Source organism: Thermobia domestica, chromosome 10, assembly GCF_964235325.1.
Source record: "Thermobia domestica chromosome 10, izTheDome1.hap1.1, whole genome shotgun sequence".
NCBI classification, from domain to species: Eukaryota; Metazoa; Arthropoda; class Insecta; order Zygentoma; family Lepismatidae; genus Thermobia; species Thermobia domestica.
Genome location: NC_137463.1, coordinates 64,125,475 through 64,148,515, shown reverse-complemented (window position 1 = coordinate 64,148,515; position 23,041 = coordinate 64,125,475). Strand labels below are relative to the sequence as shown.

The 23,041-nt window shown below is 33.1% G+C and overlaps 1 protein-coding gene across 2 annotated transcripts in view; it reads left to right on the top strand.

Moving 5' to 3' along the window:
- Positions 1-23,041, top strand: part of LOC145662000 (uncharacterized) — a 152,740-nt gene that overhangs the window by 796 nt on the left and 128,903 nt on the right. For both annotated transcript variants that reach the window (XM_081727337.1, XM_081727336.1), the window contains exons 2-6: positions 2,261-2,311; positions 8,240-8,290; positions 12,083-12,130; positions 13,411-13,470; positions 21,625-21,690. In XM_081727337.1, coding sequence (XP_081583463.1) covers positions 2,261-2,311; positions 8,240-8,290; positions 12,083-12,130; positions 13,411-13,470; positions 21,625-21,690 — 276 coding nt within the window. The remainder of the gene's footprint in view (positions 1-2,260; positions 2,312-8,239; positions 8,291-12,082; positions 12,131-13,410; positions 13,471-21,624; positions 21,691-23,041) is intronic.

The following is a 23,041-nucleotide window of genomic DNA, read 5'->3' as shown; positions in this document are numbered from 1 at the left end:
AGTTAAAGTATAATAATGATATTAACTCGAAAATAAGGAAAATACGCAAGTTGCATTGGTAAATAAATAGACTGAAGCTAGGGATCAATGCCCGACTTTAATTTCGGAGATGTGCCTATTTTAAATTTAGAATCTCAATCTATTAATTACAGTTAAAGAATTACAGGTATGTAATTTAAAGTTATATTTAACTACAATATGTATTTCCTTTATCTCCAATAAAGTCCATTATACAGCGTGTCATTAAAATATTATAATACTTTAAGTGGTATTACGTCGCCTTGGATGAAATTGCTCACATTTGAAACAAAACCTCAAATACTTTTTTGAGCACGGCAAGAATGGAATGCAATGGGCAACAATATTGGACGAAATCAAACACAGAAGAAAGTAAATGTACTCATGTTTGCTTTGTGATTAGTCGATATGGGCTCATTTTGGATATCTACTAGACAGTTGTTGTTTATGCTGGAGGTCACCTGGGAAGCTTTTATGTTTCTGTACTGTTGTGCCGTAATGTGTTAACGTAAATTTGTTTCCTTTCGTTGTTTTGTATTGGTATTAGAGAATAAGTTTTAAGAAGTTTTTGGGACCTCACAAGAACAAAGATGTTTTGTTTCCGAATGTCCCAGCACACAGAGTCTGGTGCTGGTTCAGCGTGCTTTTAGGTGAAGATTTCAATATCAGGCACACGTCTATATAAGCCCCATTGCCTCAAAACCTGCAAGAATGCAAGCTCGTATCAGTCCTGCCATCCAGTTCATTTCATCAGATTTTGGAGCGTATGTAGCGTTAATGGGAATATCCCCATGATGTGTGCATCGCCACTCATGTGTCCACATCAAATGTCTATAATATTTACAAAAAAATATTCGAGATTTTCTTTCAAATGTAACCAATTTTATTTTGATACGTTTATCCAAAGCACGTAATATCAGTTTAAAGTGTGATAGTAATTTTACCGGCATGCTGCATTCAGAAATTGCGAATGAAAACATACAATTTTTATAAAATTAACTTTGAGCAAAGCAAATAAATACCTTCTACCAAATTGTCTTGAAACTATTTAATTAAACGATAATTTTACTCTTCTGATACATCACTTAGACAATATATTGATAACACTGGACCTATATTCTTATTTTTAAAAGCTCGATTTTTGTATACTTACAGTATTTTGATATTACTTGTGTCGTCAACTGTCAGTTGAGCTATTTAAAATTCGTATTGGCCGTTGAGTATACTACGTTTGATATCATATTTATAATCACTATTTTATAAACAAAAAGTATACTTTTTCGAGAGACAATTTAAATTGTTAATACTCAACTCAATAGACTAGATCATTTGTTTCAAAAATTTCATTCTTCTGTGGTTGTTATACACTAGTAAGTACAATTTATTATGTTTCAAATAAACATAAAAATAATCAATTTTCAGTTATCTGGGAATCTAGTGCTTGAAGTCCCGAAGTTTCGAAACTTATAAATTTTGATATATGAGTATGTCGAATTGATTTTTGTCTTTCTAACACATTGCGATGTTACATACGTAGAATGTTCATATTCTTTTAAAATGATGAAAGGGTTATTTTTCTTAGACCTTTTAGAAATTAAATGTAAATATCAATAAGCTCATTATTGTAAGAAAGAAATACTGGGTAAATAGACGTAAATAGATGTAACAATAACAGGTTTCACAATGAATAAAAGACTGCCTAGAATAGTTGGACTAGCTATTTTGTTAGATTGCCATTGAGATATATCGTAACTCACATTGATAAAGTTTCTTAGTGACAAGTACGTTGCTGATGATCCAAACACACTCCCGTGAGATGCTTAGTATCAGGGCTATTTTCGGCATATATTTGATGTCGTCAAGGATCAATTGAGGTTGAAGAGACCTACTATGCGTCTATCGTTAACGATTAAATTTGAAAAGAGGTACATTTATATGGTGCTGTAGAAAAGCCACTGACTGCTTAATTTTTATGACATCTCAAGGAGAATGCAGACTTACAGACTCTCCTAGAGATACATAAAATTTCGAAGCTGTAAAACATGTTTAATCCCCAACCATTGCTGCTTGAAAATTAAAAGTAAATGCTACTAAAGGAGTTACATTTACACCAACAAATACTGAAATGTTGAATTTCCATTTTAACTCGTACTCAATCTTTTATGTTTGTTTTTCTCTTTTTAATTGTGTGGGACGTAAGAAACTTAAATATTTCATTTCATTTTTTTCTCTTCAACTCCAGAGCATCAACGTTAACGGGCAACTTTCGACCTTCCTTCGTCCTGAACCTCCAGTAAGTATATATATTTCCTTAAGTAAATTCTAGATATGATATCAATCTACACATTACAATTAATGTATCTATTTTTCACATCAACGAATGTATTATTAAGAAATCGAGAATATATACAAAGTCGTATATAGTAGTTTTCAATTACCTTCACCACTTTTTTTTATTAAATTAGTAAATATTAATACATTTTACAAATCTTATTTATTTATATATATTTTAGAACCTCATTGATATCTTTGGTTTTGAGCTAGTGATCCACGCAAAAGAAAAGGTAATAAAGCAAACCTTCCATGTTAGGAACCATACTGACATTAGAAAAACCCAGGACAATCCAAATATAGATTTCTGGCTTGAAAATCTGTAGCATCTTTCATCCAAGTGTCTTCAACGGAAAACGTTCTAGGGGCTACTCAAACCAAATTCAATAGCGCTTGTGACTTTACGCTTAACACTGCACAAATTTTATAAAAACTAATTATTACATCAGTGCATCATCTATCTTCCTGGTTGGATAATAGTTTAGCTAGTTTGAAGATTCTATATCATTCATTCGTCTTTTAATAAAGTGTCAGAGGCCCCGCGTAACGCAGTCGCTAACTCTCTGGCCTTTGTTCCCGGATTCCATTCCGGGTATTCGGCCGAAGAAGTTTGAAATATCTTCAAGCCACCCACCCTGAATGAGGTTTTCCTGGGTTTTCTTCATTCACACCACGTAAATGTCGGGCTAGTACTTAACATATACGTAGGTCCTTGGCCGATTCCTTTCTTCCACAGTCCTATCTTCGTTCCCTCCTCCTGGATACTGTGCTTGGCAAAGGACATCATCCCTCAAACGTGATGGGCTAACGTGGCCATAGATGCCAGAAGACCAGAAATCTAAATTCTAAATCACATCTAATCTAGTATCAGTACCAAATAAAATGTACTGTAATTAAATATCTAAAACTTAGTTATCATCTTAGACCATTTCATCTTCATACTTTATGCTTTCATCTTACTTAAAAGATATAAAATTAATATATTCCTTTATCTCCTTATATACACATATTTTGCCACACATTCTTCATAATTTCAGTTTGTAATATATTCTTTTATCTGCTTATATACACATATTTTGTCATACATCCTTTATAACTTCAGTTTCTTTATCTATAAAAATAATTTCTTTCTTAATTTGGCCAGTATACTAATCCACATATCTATCTTAGCATATGGGGGCACTGTGCATTAGTGGTAAAACGTTACCTCTAGTGCGTGGTGTTCTTGGTTCGTACCCGAGCCTAGTATATTCGCGGTGGACAACATCGTGTCCGTGGGTATTCTCGAGGTACTCCAGAATTCCCACCACATTCTCATTCCACTATCCCTTCCATAATTATTCACTATCCTTAATCAATGATTACTCTAAAGGGCATAATCGTGGACATTAAACAGAAAGATTTTCTATTCATTTTTGAGTTAGCATACTTCTAAGTAACTGTATCGAAGAGACTTACATGTGGAAGAGATAGTAACTTTCTTGAAACGTATCCTAATTAGGGAGGAGGAGAAGAGGTGGCTTAAGACTTATGCCGAAAATATACTCTCTCTTGAGCTCGTCTTGTTAAGAGCGTAAATATGTATAGTTATTTTCAAAAACACGTTCATATACATATATGAGTAATAATCTGAAAAATGTACTGAGGGGTTGAAAGGCTAAAATACAAAATAGTAGGAAATGATTGGGAGTATATATAGGATGATCCACTCTTTCTCGGGATCACTGAGATAAACAATGGCCTTTCCAACATCGTTTAAGTCCAATTGTATCTCTTATCAACATGGGAAGGAGAAGGATGGAAAATAGAATGTTCAAATTGGCCAAATTAGTTTCCGATCCATAGATTTCAGGCAGCATAATCCGAGATAATTTAAGGCTAGAAACGAGTATTTAGCAGTATGATCAGTCATCGTTATTTATATTGCACACTTCTTTTATTTCAAAGTTTACGCCAAATACATTATTTTTCATGTGTGAACTAACGATTTATTAGTTGTACTATATTTCATTCTGTTATATTTTTGTAATCTCTTATATTCTTTGTTTTATAAAATTTCTTTTAAAGTTATAATACAGGTAATATAATGCTGTGATCCTCAAGAATTATATTATGTTCAAAGAAGGAACCATTAAATTATGTTAACAGCCGATTTGTTCGTCTACATGTTTAAATAAAAAATAAGAATATTATTACAGGTTTTTCTCCTTTAGAATATTCTTAATACGGTATGTTAAGAAGACGATTTTGCTCAGTCTTTTATAAACCACAATTATTATTTAGAGCGGTATAGGGGGCTTTTAGTAATGGGAATTGTATTAAATTAATTAAATTTAGGAACAATATAGTGTATTGGCTTGAAATATATCGAGGATAATTCGAATTGTTGTAACTACTCTAAAGTATACATACTTATTTAGCTGTTATTTTTTTTCGGAGGTTTCCGTTGTAGAGTAACTCTTCGTTTCCTTTAGTCTAAAGATATTTTAGATGTGTGAATAGTAATAACAAATTTGCTATACAAAGCGTAAATTAATTATTTTCTTCATTCATGCATAATATGAGATAATGTGATGTTAGTTATATAGTCATTGCGGGCCAACATTTATTCAATACTAAGTTTGTACGTAATATTATAGATGTAAAACCAACTGAATTTTGAGCATTAATTAATTTTGACAAAGTTACTTATTTTGGTTAGGTTGAATCAATATATCAGGCACCGATGAACGGTTTTATCTGATTTCATAACTTATAGTGAACATAAGAGTACAACAATTTTCATAGAATAATGTTTTATGTCCGCGTAATGTGTGTGGCTAATACAAACAGTTTAATTTGTTCATTTTCAAATTCATTGATCTTCATTGACTTAATAGTTTCCCAAGTTAATAAATAATCATTGCCAAATTTCTATATAATGGTAGTGCAAAAAACTTGCACCTACTAAGCATATTAAACGACTCCTAAGAATTTTGTACAACAATCAAGTATAGAGTTTCTGACTTTGCCCTAATATAAATATAATAATATTTTAAAGTGTTAAATCACTCCATCAATATTATGAATTGCATATAACCTAATAACCGTTTGTAGGATAAAATATAATTAGCACGTAAGACATAAACCTCTATTCAATTTTATTTTCTGGAGTAGATGTAATATATCCTACTAAATAACTTAAGTCGATTCGTGTGAAATGTTTCGACGGCTACCACTTCCATGTGGCGTAGAATGTGATGAAAAAATGAAATGAAATCTTTGAGTTTTACGTCCCACGGTTATGCCGATTAGGCTAAAGGAGACGGTGATAATGAGAGATGAGTGAAATGGTGGAATGAAGAAAGTGGGAGGAAACGGGAGAACCCCGAGAAAACCCAATAGCACGGTGTTTGTCCACCACAAAGTTCACTTGGCGGGGGCTGGGATCGAACCCGGGACCCCAAGCACCAGAGGTGAACGCTCTACCACTGAGCCACCGCGCCCCAGAATGTGATGTCATGCATATAGGTTTTTAAAAGCAGTTTACAGGTAGCCGTATTTAAACTGCAAAAGATTGAATTGTTTTCCGTCAACTGTGTAACGCGTAAAATATTTTTTCACGAAAATTTCACCTTTACGAAGATAAGAAATGAATCGTGCAATCGACGATTGGGTCAACGCCAACTTGAGGGAAGCTTGAATTTTAAAAGAAGCATTGAGAATTTGCTGACAAAATGAAATTGTAATTAAATACTGGAAGTTTGCTGTTTTGCGCAATTTATTGGAACTGAAACACATACGATCAGATTGTAATAGGTTGGTGTAGTATAAGCTGAACCTTTTCATATTACTTTCTCTGCCACACTTGTTCAGTACGTTTGCAACGCTTTGTGGGCCACACACTCATTACATACCACAGCACCACAAGCGGTTATGCCTGATGTATGTGCATATTGTGTTATCTGTAAGCAGTTTCTGCTAAGAACATTTCATTGAAACGCGGTTTTATCAATTCTGTTTCCTTCCGTTTAATAAACGTTTCAGACCATCGGGTGTGCGCGACTGACGATTGCTAAACTATCCTTTTAATAGTGGAATCCAGAAAAGTACATAGGAAGTTCACAGGAATGTCTGTGAAAGAGACTACATGGATCCAAGTTCAGTTTTACTCCTTCCACACACATCAGACTGACGCCGCAAGTCTGAACTCATTGCTCTATTGAGGGGCTGCGGTTGCTCAGTGATAGAGAATTCACCTCTTCGGCGTACGGTCCCTGGTACGATTCAAGCTCACGCCGAGTGAACGTTGTGGTTGGCAAACACCGTCTACGTGTTTTTTTCGGGAATTTGCCGTTTCCTTCTTTTTCCTTTATTGCACCACTTCATTAATTTCCCATCACCGCCATCTCCTTTAGCCTAGTCGGCATATGCATGGGACGTAAAATTTAAGGACGTTTTATTGCTCTATTGAATGACAATGTGAGTGGTATTGACTAGTAAATTGACTCAATATATTCACTAGTAATAAAATTACACTTACTTAACAATATTGTTCACTGCACGCAGCGTAGTTGGCCATTATATTAGTAACAGCCACAATTATAAAGCCTGTTTGTAAAGTTTCCACATATCCATACATTGAAGCGTAACTAACTCTTAAATCATGGATATGAAAGAAAATTGTCTCAGTTTCATAACATTGCCAGTATGGTTTATCCAGAGTGAGTGCAAACTTCTAACCGTGAGCCTGAAAAGTTTCTAACGAACACGATTTGAGCCTTCCATTTTCGCGAAGATAGAGGATATTAAATAGTTATACACTTCTTAATCAGACGAGAATCTTTGTCAATGATACGGTCTATGATCGCTGCAAAACAATTCTCTGATCATTATATGGTTCTTCGAGAAGATCTGTTCATATCCTCTTTGCTACAAACATTTTTTTGCATCGTTTCGCTGGTATTTGAAGACTTTAGATCTGGAAGTTGCACAATACTTGAAGTTCCAAAAACTTCTTCTCTGATTTTTCTCTGATTCAACACATCGTTTATCAGTTTGTTTGACACATGGAACACTTTTGTCTTAGACTGTTTACCTGTTTGTCTGCAACTATAGCTAATGTCGAGAAGATGACTATTTGTATCGCTACCGAAACGAAAACGCCGGAGACATGTGTTCACTCATATACGTAAGAACTGTTTTATGTGTTTCCCTGGAAGTTAGTATATGTGAAGTAAATACTCTGACACTGATTTAATTGGAAAGTAATAATGCATAACGAAACATCGTATAATATTTGACATGCAATAATTGGAAATTTGTTCCAAACTGAATGAGGGATTGGTTGAATCATATATTTTTAAAAGTTTCCAATATCCTGAAGATTTTCTTTATTTTTTGTTGGTTGAAATTGGAAGTCAATATGCTGCATTAAGGCTGTAAGACGTATGATGAAATTGGCTGAAAGGGAAATAGAAGCACCGTAGTACTTTTAAGAATGCTCTGCTACGGGAATTGAACACAAGACCACGTGCATCAATGACGCGCCGGATAACCAATAGTTCATCTGAAAAAACGTTTTAATATTTTCTGTCAATATTTATTTAGTTTGCATTGTTAGCTTTATTTACAGATAGTACATAAAGAAACATCTTATAGGTAAGAATCTCCTCCAAGAATAATTTGTACATATTATCGCCTCTTTGTATTACTAGTTAAGTGTTTTATAAGTGAAGTTATACTTTTTGATATTTCATTGAATTTAATTTGAAATTCCTAAAAAGTATTAATTTTAAGATGGAAAGTTTTTGTGGTATTTATTATTTATGGATTTAATTTCTAGATACAATTAATACTTGATAATTAGCACTAAAAAATATAATATCTCTATCCACTTTTCGTCTTACAGCTTGCTCTCCGAATTAAACAGTTTGCTGTTCTTCTAGACAGGCTAGTAGATGTAAGTATTATCAAATTAACTTTAACAATTGAACATTCGTTATACATTGACGGAGCAGTTCCGTAATTCTATCTTATCCCATAGTATATGTAAGTTAACAATATTACTCTGTTGTGTTAATTACAAAATCAAAAACTCTGAAAATCGTAATCCCTTTTCAACAAGCATTGGTACATAAACAAAACTTGAAAATATTACCTCTTCTTTTACTGTATTTAAGTATGCTTAATGATAAGAAGAAAATAAATGTAATTTTTTTCAATCTCATAGTTGTTACAAATACTGTATGATATTTCTCCTTAAACCTTTCGTTGACATTAAAATGTCTGTCCTAACTACTTTATTCATATTTAAGCAAGTTGTAGTAGGAACCCGTAACATCTCTCCTATGAATAGAGTAAGTAGTGAATTAGTGAGGAAAATATATGTCATTTAATATTTATCAAGAACCTTAGTGTGAAGAAAATACTTTTGACTATAGGTATTCGGTTGTTTCATAGGTATTTGTGGTGCACGCATGCATTTTATTTTGCTGACATGTTAATGTTCGAAACTAATTTATTGCAAACAATAACGATTCTTGAAGAATGAAATACATTTATTTATCAATGAGCTTGACTCAACTATAGAAGGTGAGTCAAAATTTATCAAACATCTTTTTACTTTCAAACTTGACAGCAAAAAATGTAAGTTGCTACTCAAAAATGATAGTAGAGAAGGCCAAGACGTGAATGATGAAAGCCGACCATAGCCGTCGTATGAAAATCTCCCATCCTCAATCGAAACTCAAAATTTTCAATCGGACAGCTGCATGTTCTGTGTTAAGTAACGCCAACGTAAGCTTAGAATTGCGATTATCTGTATGATATATGCGCGTCCAACTACATAATTGTATTTATTATGTAGTTGCACTCGCATATATTCTACCTCATGCTCATCCTCCTATATTACTTAATTGTCGTCACTCTACTTACTCTGATAACGAAATCAGGTGACCACTAACTAGGGATGGTTGCATACCGGGACCAAGTACGTGGGGGAAACCTATATATCGTCTGAAAGCTATTGTAATGGGAAGTATGAAACCGTTCTGAATTCACGGGCAAACCTGCAACCTGACCCTTTAAGGCAGCGTTTTTCGAACTTTTTCAACTTGCGGCAAACTATGGGTGTAACTTAAATTCTCGCGGCACACTCATAGATATTATTATTTGTAAATATATATAATACCGTGGCATTTTTTCTGTGATTACTGATCTCCTTCTCACAGAGAAGAGTGCTCAATCAGTGGTTCTTCCCCGTGGTAAATCATTATTCTTATTTTTCATTCTAATTTAAAAATAGAAAACAATTGCAATGATATATTGGACTCAGTTTTTAAAACTGAACTTAGTTTTTAAAACTAAGCTTTCTTTTTCGAAAGCTGTATCCAACCTTTCACTAAGAAGAAAGATCACTAAATAACGAACGAACAAATCTCTTAGTTTTAAAACACAAATGTAGGTAATTTGTATGCATGTTTGCTTTGTCGAAAGGATTGAATGATATTTTAAAATTTCAAGTTACGAAATAGTCTGCAGCAATAAAGAAGCAATAATAATCGTAACAATAATAACAAATACTTTTTCAACATTAAAAATGTACAGAAAAGTAACACGGTGTGAAACTTAAAGTTGTAGGTTCATAGTAGAGGTTCATAATAATGTGAAATACAAATATATATTTTTCCTTTGTCTTGCGATTTGATTGCTCTAGAATTAATCATTTGTTTCGATTTCCTCGCAGCACACCAGCTGCCCATTCACGGCACACCAGTGTACCGCGGCACACCAGTTGGGAAACGCTGCTTTGAGGGATAAGTTTGTTGGTGTTTGTGACCTTATGTATTCCATATTCGACAAAAGTAAAACTGAATGTTACGATGCATCATGCGTAAACACGAGAGCCCATCACATTCCCCGCTTGGCTCATTGCTAGTAGGTGATTCGGGCAAGAGTTTGATAATATCACTTTGCACCCAGACGTACCCGTTTGGTAAGTGTTGCCAACGAATTGTAAATACAATGTGGTGTTGTTTCTGTAGCACCGGTTGCATATCCATGAAACGTGGCATTATCATCAATCGTCTCTAGAGAAAATATGTTGTGGACGTGTTCCTTTCCCAAGGACCCAAGTTTATCAGTGTTGCCAACCAAGTGTAAAAATAAGAAGTTGTAAAACAGGTTCCGCATGATGAAACATTTGTACACCAAGTTTGGCAGAAATCACACGATACTTAGCAAAAAGACGTTAAGTGTGGTCGTCTCCCAACCATTCTAGGTTGTTAGTGTTGCCAACAAGTTTTAACATCATAATGTTGAAAATGGCATGCGTGATATTGAATGAATATATAACAAATGTGACAGAGCAACATTAAACACTGGAAAACATTGTGTGCGTGTCTCCGTCTCTCGAGCATCCCAATGTATCAGTATTGCGAACCAATGCGAACATTCAATCTTTTCGCATGTACTATATCAAATTAGGGGACATAACTGACAGCATGAGTGCTTTTGGGTTCACACTAACATACTACAAATCTAGTATGAGTGACAGTCTAGCTAAGTTCGCCAATGCTGTAGATTTTAGCAATTTTAGATTTTGCCAAACAATTTTAGATTTTGTGTGTTCATTTATTTAAATATAATCATCGCTCTTGACGAATTCATGCATTTTCTCTTTTACGAATGAAGATTAACAAAAATTTAAAACTGTAACTTTTTGATATATATACACGTTTTGGAAAGAAAATATATAGTTGATATTTCTTATATTTATTAGTGAGCTTTCCGAGTAAAATGAGATCCGTTTTAATTTGGTAGACGAATATAAGTTAGGTGAACATTAGGAACAAAATGCTTTGTGAAAGGCATCCCTATATGTAGCAACAAAAATTTTACTTCAGCTTATCATCTTTGTTATCATTTTCATGATTGATATGTATCATTCTACTTGTATATTGAAGCAGCAGTTCTTTTGCAATACGAACAGTGCCATGTTGCTCTACTTTTAGATATGTTTAAAACTCAACAAAATAATATTAAATAGAAACCACATACCTAATTTAAATCAAGGGATTAATCGTGGTAACGTGTAAACTTTTTAAAGAGATTATTATAGACTAGGAATAAGGATATGATGAGTGAACATATTGCATTAGTGCATATATTTTAATGCCCAAGATATAGTTTTGAATGTAATTTATTTGAACTATTAGATTTCAGTTATTTTGATTACTGAAAAGAGCCCGATCGTTATGTATTTTGAAACTTATCGATAAAATTAACTAAGGTTTGAAACGTAAAGCATTTCTTGCAAAATTAAACAATTAAAAAGTACTGATTTTTAAACTAATAATAATTTTCAAAATTATGACTACAAAACTATGACTATAAATTTCATGTGCCTGTTTTAGTCTCATGGAGGAAATTACTGCAAGCCTATAAATTTTAGGCAAATCAAGTAATAAACAATAACCCAGTTTATACAATTTGTAACAATTCCAACACATTCAACTACGCAATAAATTTAGAAGAGTTTTGCCAAGCAGTTTGAATCATTACAACTAGATATTGCAGCGAATAGTGTAGTTCTTATAATTAACGTGAAAACTGCTTTTTGTATTGGTTTGTTCTGTAATTTATCCTTAGGTATATTCACATGACTTGGTATCATAAATATTGCTAAAATTGGAATAAAATATAAATTAAAATGTATATAAGTGCTACAAACAACGTATGTTCTTTATTTAAGGGCTCTGCTCCAAACTTTGGCGCAGAAAATTTCGAATCTCTTAAAGAGGTAAGTTTGCCTTCTATTTAATTTGTAATTAATTATTCCATAGAACTTTGAAACTGTTTCCATAGATGCCCATTTTCCATGTTGGCAACATCACATTAATTTTCACCTGCATTTAAGCTAATGTGTAATTGTAATTACAATGTTAATCTGTAAATGTTTATAAGCTTCATATTTCTTTTATTATTGCTGGTTTTCCTATATCATGTTAGTTCAAGCATCAGTAGGTTTTACTATTAATGTAATTCATGTTCCCAGTGTAAAAACGAAGATGAATAAACAAGAATTTGAATACAACGCTAAATTGTTGTAATGAAGGGGCAGACTCTTAATTCCCAAGACAATATCGACCAATAATTTATCAATTTCTCCACGAGAATGAAAAGTGCCAATACTAATTTTCTATAACTAATAAGTAATAAAGTGTCATTTTCCAATTTACTAGTAGAATATTATAATTCGTATACAAGTTGATTTAAATCTTTAACATATTTCACGTATTTCTTCGTGTAATGAATTTAATAGAAAGGACATAATATATGTTTGGATCAGTTATCAACACTTATTTTAATTACGTGTGATAGACCAATAATGTTTAGCTACACATACTCTAAATTCATTTCCAATCAGTTTTGACAACTTACAGCATCATAAGTATGTATTTTTTCTTTTTATTTTGAGTAAAAAATTCCAGCTGCTTCTGATATTTTTACATCATTCCTTCCTCCATGGTTATCTTATTTATCTCCATTATTATTTATGGAACTATTTAGTAAACTAGTAGTAGTAGTTTTGTATATCTTTAATTTCATGTGAGAAATCAGCATCATTCGTGATTATGTACACGTCGTGAATCTGAAACGGACTTACATTTGATGTTGGTTTCCTTTAAATACTAATGTGTTTTAAAGTAGTATTTTTGAGTTTTGCTTTTTGTTATTATACATGGAAATAATTTACTATAGTGTGCATATATCCCTTAAAACTAAATTGCGTTATAAATCATGTGATAACTATTGTAATAAATTCAGGGTAGTCTGTTTCAATTTCAGATATTATTAAGTGAGATTCTTAAAGCAGGTGAATTATCTACATTTTTATCAGCAATTTTGACACAAAAACAATTGTATTCTTTCATGAAGAAAATTGTATAATCAGAAGTGTTATATAGAGTATCTTCGATACACAATAAAAAAATAGGCCGTAAGTTCAAACAACGTTATAACTTTGATATCTTTAGTGCTCAAGAATAGTATAAAACATTTCCTGTATTTACATTTTAGCTTGCAAGGTTAGCTCTACAAGCACCGGAGCAACATGCTAATTTCAAATACCTGTTTTTGGTAAGTATTGAGACAAAAGTATTCTTTCCCCTTGGGGTTTATTTATTAGTTAATTCCAATCGAGTATAATTAGACGCAAATGGGAAGGTATACAAAACAAGTACACATTACATAAATTTATAAAGTTAAATAATAAAGCATTATCCTGTTCTAGATTAAGTATATTCATACATAATCTACCAGTAATTATTTTAAGGAAAGGTACTACAAAAACATTTCATTCAATATGTTTGTACATTTTTGTCATACGTTTTTAGCACTTACCATGTTCTTAATGCGACATTTTAAACTCATTGAATTGTTTTGTTTCACTGCAACATCACAGACAAAAATTTAGAGCTTAAAGACAATCATGCTTTTTAGAAAAATATATTAATATTTTAGTGAAAATTCTTACCAGTTTGTCTATTGTCTCTATCCTTCTCAAAAGGGAAAAGTTGCAAATCGTGCCAGAAGCTTCTACATATCAAAGGGAAGATAATACTATTGCTGGTTTCGAAGCGGTAGAAGATAGGTCACATGATATAAAAGTACAAGTGTTGTACTTCAATTCGTCTGAAAAAATATTTCTGAAATAAAAGCTCCTTGTACGAATGTTTGAAAATATTTCGCTGCGATTTCCACTACTCTTAACGATTTCATCAAATCTTCAAATTACTCTTTAGTGTTTTATTGATGCAACAATAATTCAATTTTCCGGACAATATATTCACTCCTTTAGCGGAACCAAGTTGACTACTGATAAGAAATGTTTCCGCAATGGGGTAAACGCTACTGAAGATAAGTATGCCTGAAACTACCATTAACCAACTACAATATAGAAAATTAGGACAACAGCACAAGATATTAGATTTATTATCCAATAGCCCGCTACGTATCCTATACAAAATTAGTATTAATTAATGTCCATTTGGTGCAATTCTCGCGTTACATCGAATCATATGGTCTTTCCTTATTTTCCAAGTTTCTCTCAATCCTCTTTAATAGGGCTAACTACATTGTCGCAAAGATAAATGTTTTACGCTTCAAATCAAATCAGTGAAACTACAAAAATCGTTGTACTTTATTCACATACATTAATTTCGAAAACGTGTTATTACGAGATGACACTACAAAGATTGTAGGCAATATATGCCATATGAGCAATTCATGGCTAAATAGTATATTCGAAGTACTTTAGCTCGTCATTCCCGAACTAGAATGGTTGTGTTGAGTCAATCACGTATAGTCTTTCTAACACAAAAATGCTTTATATGTCTCGGATCCCTGGGGACTTGTGACGTAGTGCTCAGTCTGCTGAACATTTGGACATAGTGTACAGATGTTGAACCAAAATGGCATTACTATTAGTATTTTTGAGGTTAGACCTAAAAATGTTTAGACCCACCGAAGAATCTGACTTCGGGTACCTTAGAATCTATTAAAAATGGAAAATTTAGGAATAAAAGTACATTTCAAAAAACCACACACTGTGTCCGAATGATCAGCAGGCTTTACATGTTTTCTGTAGCCACACAACCATACATTATGCATTTGTCACTTAACTAAATAGTATTAATTTCGAAAATATAGACAATCAACAAAAGGTAATCTACAAAACATTTTGAGAAGAAAGCAGAATAAAAACGAAAACCTATCTCTCCTCCTAGAAGTTGAGGGAATCACCTTGTTTTCACATGAAGACAGCTTCCTTTGACACAAGAAAACAAGCAAACGAAAGAAGATCACTTTCCACTTACGTGTGTTGTAGATCGATGTTCAGCCTACCACACTGCAGGTGGTAGTGGGTGAAACTCTGATCTGAATCTTTATATCACGCATAGAAAAATATTCAGCATTCTCGACAAAAGGAGCGAGGAGGTTAACATGAGATCCATGTTAAATTTTTAGTAGGATCACGCCATTGTTATTTTTTCACCTTCACATGGATCGTTCCTAAGATATTTTGTTAGAAAACATGATTCTCTGAGTCTAAATGTTATATACCACAACATTAGACAACCAAGGTTTTTTGTACATCATAGAATATAATGCAAGAGTTGAACTGATACTGTTGGACTCTTGCAAATTTAGCATGTGAAAACACATTCATTTATGTGAAATTTTAAACAGTTAATTTTATTTCCCAAGTAGTGCAATATATATGAACATTATCTATTGTTCTTTTTTGTCAACACAAAACAGGAATCTATCCGCTTGTGATTCCACCATACAATGTGCAATCATATTCGTAAACTTAACAATACTTAAAGTAGGTAAATGTAGTATCCCAACGCAGAGAAGTATTCTGTCCCCCTGTCGGTGTGTCTTTCCAGATTTTCTAATGTAAGATACGTCTTATTCAATAGTATAACGGGTTAGTACTTAGAAGCTATATATGTAAGAAACACAAGTAAACACTGGAAATGGCTTTATGTTCTTATAAAGTAATGTAACAGCTATGCAGTAAAGTAATAGCTTTCCGTGTGTCTTTCCTGATTTTCTAATGTAAGATGTGTCTTCTTGATAGTATAAAGAGGTAGTAATTAGAAACAATATAGAAAACACAAGTAAAAGACGGAAATAGCTTTATGTTCTTATACAGTAATGTAACTTAATATTTCGTAGTCAACCAGTGTCCATCCACTGCCTGATTATGGACTATCTATCTCTTCTCCACAACTATTTATCTTTTCACATTACTTCGCAAAATTTCTTTATTTCGTCACATGACCTTCTCTTATGGCGTTTACTCGGTCGTTTATTGTCTATTGTTATCCAATCAAGGAATACTTTACCCCATGGATACTTTTCTTGCAATATTTCCAGCGCAATACTATCTCAGTACATTTATTTTCATGTTTACACCAGAGAATCTTGTCATCTTTCTTATCCATACCATTAATTAAAATATTTGTCTAGTTTGCAGTGAATGGCTGATTTTGATCATGTTTAAGCATATTGGTAAAATGCTTCCTAATAAGAAGTTGTTTCCGTTAAATACACTTCAGAATCACCTATTTCGTTCGTTAATTACTTCTTTAATGATGTCATCTACAGATATCTTTTATTTCAGATGGACATAATGATTAGTTTCTGACATCGTATTTTCAATATTAATCACTGATTTATTTGCTAAATTGTTGAACATCACTGTAATATTTTTCATTTTCATATCTTAACATGACTTCTTTGTTTTTCGTTACAAACTACAGTATTCTATCTTCTAAATCTGTATTGCTGCTTACGAAGAGAATGATATCACGAGTTTAACAAAGAGGAAGCAGGTCTCTGGTTCATTTATTACTCTGTTCCTAGAGTTAGAGAAATAAATATACACTGGAGCTTTTTGTAAAATGTTTGGGGGAAATTATATCACCCTCTCATAAATTTTTCTTTAATCTTACATCCACATAACCGGATTTATACAACCGGGTGGTTTATTGTTATAATCAATAATTTTTAAATAAGCTTTGCAGATACGTCTTCTTAAACATTATGGAATTTGCTGGTAGCGTATTAATTGATCTATAATTACTTCATCAACTTTCTATCATTCCATGCGCTGCAGTGTGATGATGACACACCTTGACTTCTCTGGAACTTAAAATTCCTAGATATTTATTATACAGTTTGTACGAATTTTCCGCTTTCCAACCAGCTTCCTATAGAACGTCTGGCAAGATAGCAACCCACTTTAGAAAATTGAAACAATGACTAGGTCATTCGTTTATACTACTTTGTACCGAAAATACTTTGGTTTGTACTATTTTCTTTATAGGGTTACTTGTGAGGTCAACTGGGGGCTATTATGGCGCCAAGATAGCCCCCAAAAGTATCACACCACAAAAAAATTGAAATACACCATTCGAAAGCAAATCGTATATACCGTAAAATAGTTTTGTTTGTGCCATGATAGTTTTCGAGAAAGAGGAGATAACATTTGGGACGGGGGGCTATTTTGGCGCCAAGATAGCTCCCCTAACTCAGCACAAAAAAATGAAATACACCATTCGAAATCAAATCGTTAGTACCGTTTGTACCGAAAAAAGTTTTGTTTGTATTATATAGTTTTCAAAAAGAGTGGATGATATTTGGGAGCTATCTTGTAGGCAAGATAGGCCCCGTATTGTGTATTTTTAGATGCTCATTAATACGTATTATGTGTTTATTCATGTGAATTTATCTAGAATTAGAATTGAATCTGCAGGTGGGAATCAATTCTGAATTAAAGACAAAAATAACATTGAGATGTAGATCTACAATTTGTAATGACGAGCAGCACAATTTGTAAGTGATCGCACGTTATAGCAGAATGCTATAATGTGAAGTGTATGTTTGTGGCATTAACAAAAGGAAGTTCTTTCTTCAAATATCTCAAAATGCATTTTGTAGAATAGTAGTGTTTTTCTACTCAGAGATTCAATTATTTTTTTCTATTTCTGCCCTTTTCCGTAAATAAATACCGTAAAACGAATAACATAGTGTGTACAAATTCACAATGAAACTGGATTTACAGAAATAATCTTAAACAAAGAAAAATAAGAAAAACGAAATGTTTACTCACCTAAACGTGTCCTTCCACGTTCCAGCTTTACACCACTTAAAGAAATCCAATATTTATATCTGTCATATTACGGGCTTGACAAGATTGCCGCTTTCGTAGACAATAGCCGAAAGCAAATAGGGCATTGCTGAATAATACGGTATTTACTTCGAAAAAGGGTAGAAAAAGAGAAAAGTTAATTGAATCGGTGAATGGAAAAACACTACTAGCCCACATAACGCATTTTGAGATATTTGAACAATGAAATTGCGTTTGTTAATGCCACAAATATAAATTCGACATTGTAGCATTCTGCTATAACGTGCGAGGTCTTGCAAATTGTACTGCTCTTCATTACAACTTGTAGTTCTACATCTATAGTGTTGTCTTTGCCTTTATTTCAAAATGACTTATTTTGGACTCACACTGTTTTCCCAATTACCGATTCAATTCTAGCGTTGAGTTATTTCCAAAAAATAAAACTTTTTTATTTGGATATGCACAACCAGAATACTCAATACAAATAAATTCACTTGAATAAACACATAATACTTGGGGGCCGCGGTGGCTCAGTGGTAGAGAGTTCACCTCTGGTGCTAGGGGTCAAGGGTTCAAACCCTGCTACCGCCAAGTGCACTTTGTGGTGGACAAACACCATGTGCGTGGGTTTTCTCGGTTTTCTCCCACTTTCTTCATTCCACCATTTTCTTCATTTCTCATTATCACCGTCTCCTTTAGCCTAACCGGCATAACCGTGGGACGTACAACTTAAAATTTCATTTCATTTCATTTACACATAATACTTATAATTGGGCATGGAGAAAGTATACATTACGGGGTCTATTTTCCGTACACTATAGCCCCAAATATCCTTGCCTCTTTCTCGAAAACTATCAGGGTACAAACAAACATTTTTCGGTACAAACGGTACAAAATATTTGCTTTCGAATGGTGTATTTTATTTTATTTATTTATTTATTTTTTACTGTGATACGGGGTGGATATCTTGGCTCCAAGATAGCCCCTAGTTGACATCTCAAGTAACCCTATAAGACAAGTGGTACAAACGAAAATATTTTCGGTACAAATGTTACGAAGGAATGACGTAGTCATTGTTTCAATTTTCTAAAGTGTGTGTGTGGGGGGGGGGGGCTATTTGCCATACGCTACATTAGTACGTCAAATTAATTTAATCTTTTTGAGCGTTCTCGCGTGTTGTGCTTCGTTTAGCATAGCTTCTGCTTCTGCTTAACTTCTGTTTTGAGTAAGAGAATTAACACATATGATATATAAGCTGTTAATCTTCGCTTTTTTGCACTTACGTTTCATTACTTCATTAGAACTTATTATAAAATAGCTGAATTTTAGCACTATTTATTCGCAGTTTCCAGTAATTGGACAATTCTCATTCTAACGGATACATACATTTAGTTTATTCATCTCCTCTTTACCTACATATATGTAAATAAAATTGAATGTCAGTAAAACTAAGAAATAAAAGGATTGAATAATGAGTCATATTTATAATAAATTTGCGAGATTTAAGAATAATGATAATAAAAGTATGAAGTAAAGCTGAATAGAATTCGTTAAGATACTTCCCATAACTATACTATCTTAACTTAGATAACTATAATATACTATCTTAACTATACTAACTGTACTATCTTAACTATACTATTCGTTAGGATACTATCTCAACTTGGTATCTGAATAATAGGATGTAACTGGAATCATTACCCTTGTAACGCTATAATACACTGAATAAGTATATTATTTTACCAATTGATTGAGAATAAATCCATCAACCCTTTATGCAACTGTTTACTCAAGAATTTCTAGTATATCCGTAATTATTCTAGTGCCAAGTTCATTTCCTTAAACTTTAATACTCAAAGACATGAGAATAGAAGTGATACTTACACACAACTGTTTATAAGAAGTATTTATGATGTAGTGGCTGGTTTAGGACCAGACCTTACTTCAAAAACATTGCCGCGAAACTTCTTCGGACCGAACCTCGCCTTGCAAAAACTCGCCGAGAAATCTCGCGTGATAAATCTCTTGTTTCTAAAACCGTATTTATTCATAATTTATAATATACTATATTACAAGATAATTATAATAATAATAAAATAAGTGGATTACCCTAAGAATACGGGTGAACAAATGTTTACTTAAGGAATAAAGATTTGATGGTTTGAAAGGGTATAGAGAATGGAAACAATAGTAAAACAATCATAAATAGAGAGAAAATTTTGAGAATCTAATCTATTTTAATTAAATTATTTGGTGAATGTGAATACCGATATTTTCGAAGGAAACATTATATTAATCTATACAAGAATGTGACTGCTGACCTATCTTCCTTTCGTCTTTACAAAATAAATAGCCGTTTGTTATGCCTTATGTGTTGTTCGTTATTTATATTAATTACTACTATCCAAGCCACGCTGGAAACTAACTCCCACCTTATTTCAATGTAATTACGCAAAATTTCTGAATAATGAACACGGATTGGATATAATTATATTTCCGTAAATGAGAGGCATTCGTTATAGAAGAGTTAGAGGAATTTAATACTCTAGCATAATTAAGCTAGAAAATACATTTACACACACAATGGTAAGTTTCTAACACCGTGCGTAGCACGGTCATGATATCACGGATTTCCAATGTATAGAATTTAATTTGTAAATGATTGAAAATTCTTCATTTTAAAGGAAACTACTTAGATAAGTACCTCATCCAATTCTATAAATAGTTTTCATTTTATATGAAGACCATAGGCCCGTTCACTGCAATTTGATAGCTCAAACCGAACGAAAATGTGTTAAACGTTAGCAAAACTTTCAACATTTCTAAAAGTTATGCAATTCCGAGCACCAGTTGTAATTATATCTACCCAAAAGTTATGTAACAATATTCCAGAAACAAAGCTAATTAAAATGTTTTAAAATTGATCCCACAAATACGCCAGTTTAATAAAAGGTCAAATTTTAACATTTTTTGTATCTCTTTTAAGGTTAAGATATCAGTTAATACTGACAAGAATTATAGTGAAAGAATAATTTCTATTCGAGACAAGATTTCGTCCCGCAAAGTTTTGGCCAAGTGTGATTTTGATCAGTGTGGATTTTGCTCCGCGACATATTGGGCAGGGTAATTCTATGGAGGCGAGATTTTCAGTAGCGAAGTTTTAGCTTAGCAGGCGAGAGTTTGAATCAGCAAGGTTTCGGCCGCGAGGTTATGTACCCAAACTGCGATAGTAAAATTGAAAAAAGAAATAAATGTTATTCTCTAGTAGCATATTTTTAGTAGACAGAAAACGTCACATATAATTTATCAATATCTATATCTAGTCTATCAATATCTATATCTATATCAATATCAATATCAATATCTAGTATATTTATCAATACCTTTCATTTCATTATATGAAATATATATCTTACTTTTGCCAACTTAATTATAAAGAAACGATAAATGAATTATGGGAGTAAAATGTAATTTAATAATCAATATTCAAAGAGTTATCAATTCCTAGAGTAATACGAATGTAAATTGACGTTGATTGTATTTGATTTAAACTTATACTAACGTATTTGTTTTTGAAAAATGTATTTTAGCATCCGCCAGGACTTGTCGTAAATTATCTTGAAGGTAAACTGGCTGCTGATCTCCTTCATCATGGAGTAAGTAATGTTGAATTATTTTTGAAAATATCACAGATTTACAAAAGTCGTTGAAATATATATACCTATGAGTTTGCTAATACACCTGAAAAGTGCAACCTATTGGATTAGTATAGTACTAAAGAACGTTTCGCCCTTAGAAAAGCTATGATGAGACATGCCATGACGTCAATGAGTTCGTGGATGGTAGCAATGGGAACATTAAGTCATAACGCATACAGTTTAACACTCAGTTCAGTAAGAGGGGGTTGATACGGAAACCCTAGCTGGCTTTGTGTCATCAAGATGAGCAACAGAAGATTAATTACATGCAAGTCTGGGAATTAATTCAGTTGTGGCATCACGCTCATGAAACCACACCACAGCGGATCAATCTGCACGGATGGGCGTGCTATCATTGTAGAATTTAGCGTCATGGCCCGGAAATAACATCTGATCCATAGGATCCACATGCTAATATAATCAGGGTAATGCACGACCAGTAAGAGTCAGTACACAAACGCAGTACCCTCCGTGGACATTTTCCGCTGATGGGTAAAGACATTTCGTATTATTAGTCTCCTCTTCCGTCTACTACAAATAAATACGTCCTGTAGTTTCGATTAAGGTGAATAATGAATCATATGAACTTATCACATATTCCATGTGATGAGCGGAACATGGTTTTGTTCGATGCACCTAACCAGCGTTATAGTTCCTAACCAGCGACTCAATCCGTGTAACTTGATTCTGTATATTCATATCATGCAATCTAATGTAACCTATAATTGATGATTCAGTGTGTGAAATGTAATGTTTGTATAACTGTCGTTTGAGTCTGCTTGTCAACGAATTCTGCCAATACTAGCTTTCTTTCAACCATTGTCATTTTGCTGTGAGTTCCGTACGCAGCCATTGTCTTAGTTATAGTTCACCATGATACAATCAACTCGTTTGCCACTTTCTTTACGTTCGCACCACAATCGGAGCGTTAGCAATTGACCTTCGTTGAAAACTAGAAAGGACGCCTATTTTCCACTATCACCGTCTGTTCAGTTCGCTTCACACTGACGTTCTACGTCACTTAACGTAGAACGAAATTAACCCTAACACAGTACTACAAACAGAATGACGGTTTCCAACCAATACTCGTGAACTGTTTCCCACCCCGCATGTTTCAACTGTATTGCATAATAGAGTACATCATTAAGATCCAATATTTGCATTGATTACAACGGAGTAAAACAGAGAGATTTATAACTTGAACACAGTTTACTATGTTGCAATATAATAAAATATTGTAAGTGTAGCTAGTTCAATTTTCCTACCAGCCCATGATAAATTGTCTTGTGATGTTAAATTGTTCCTTCTT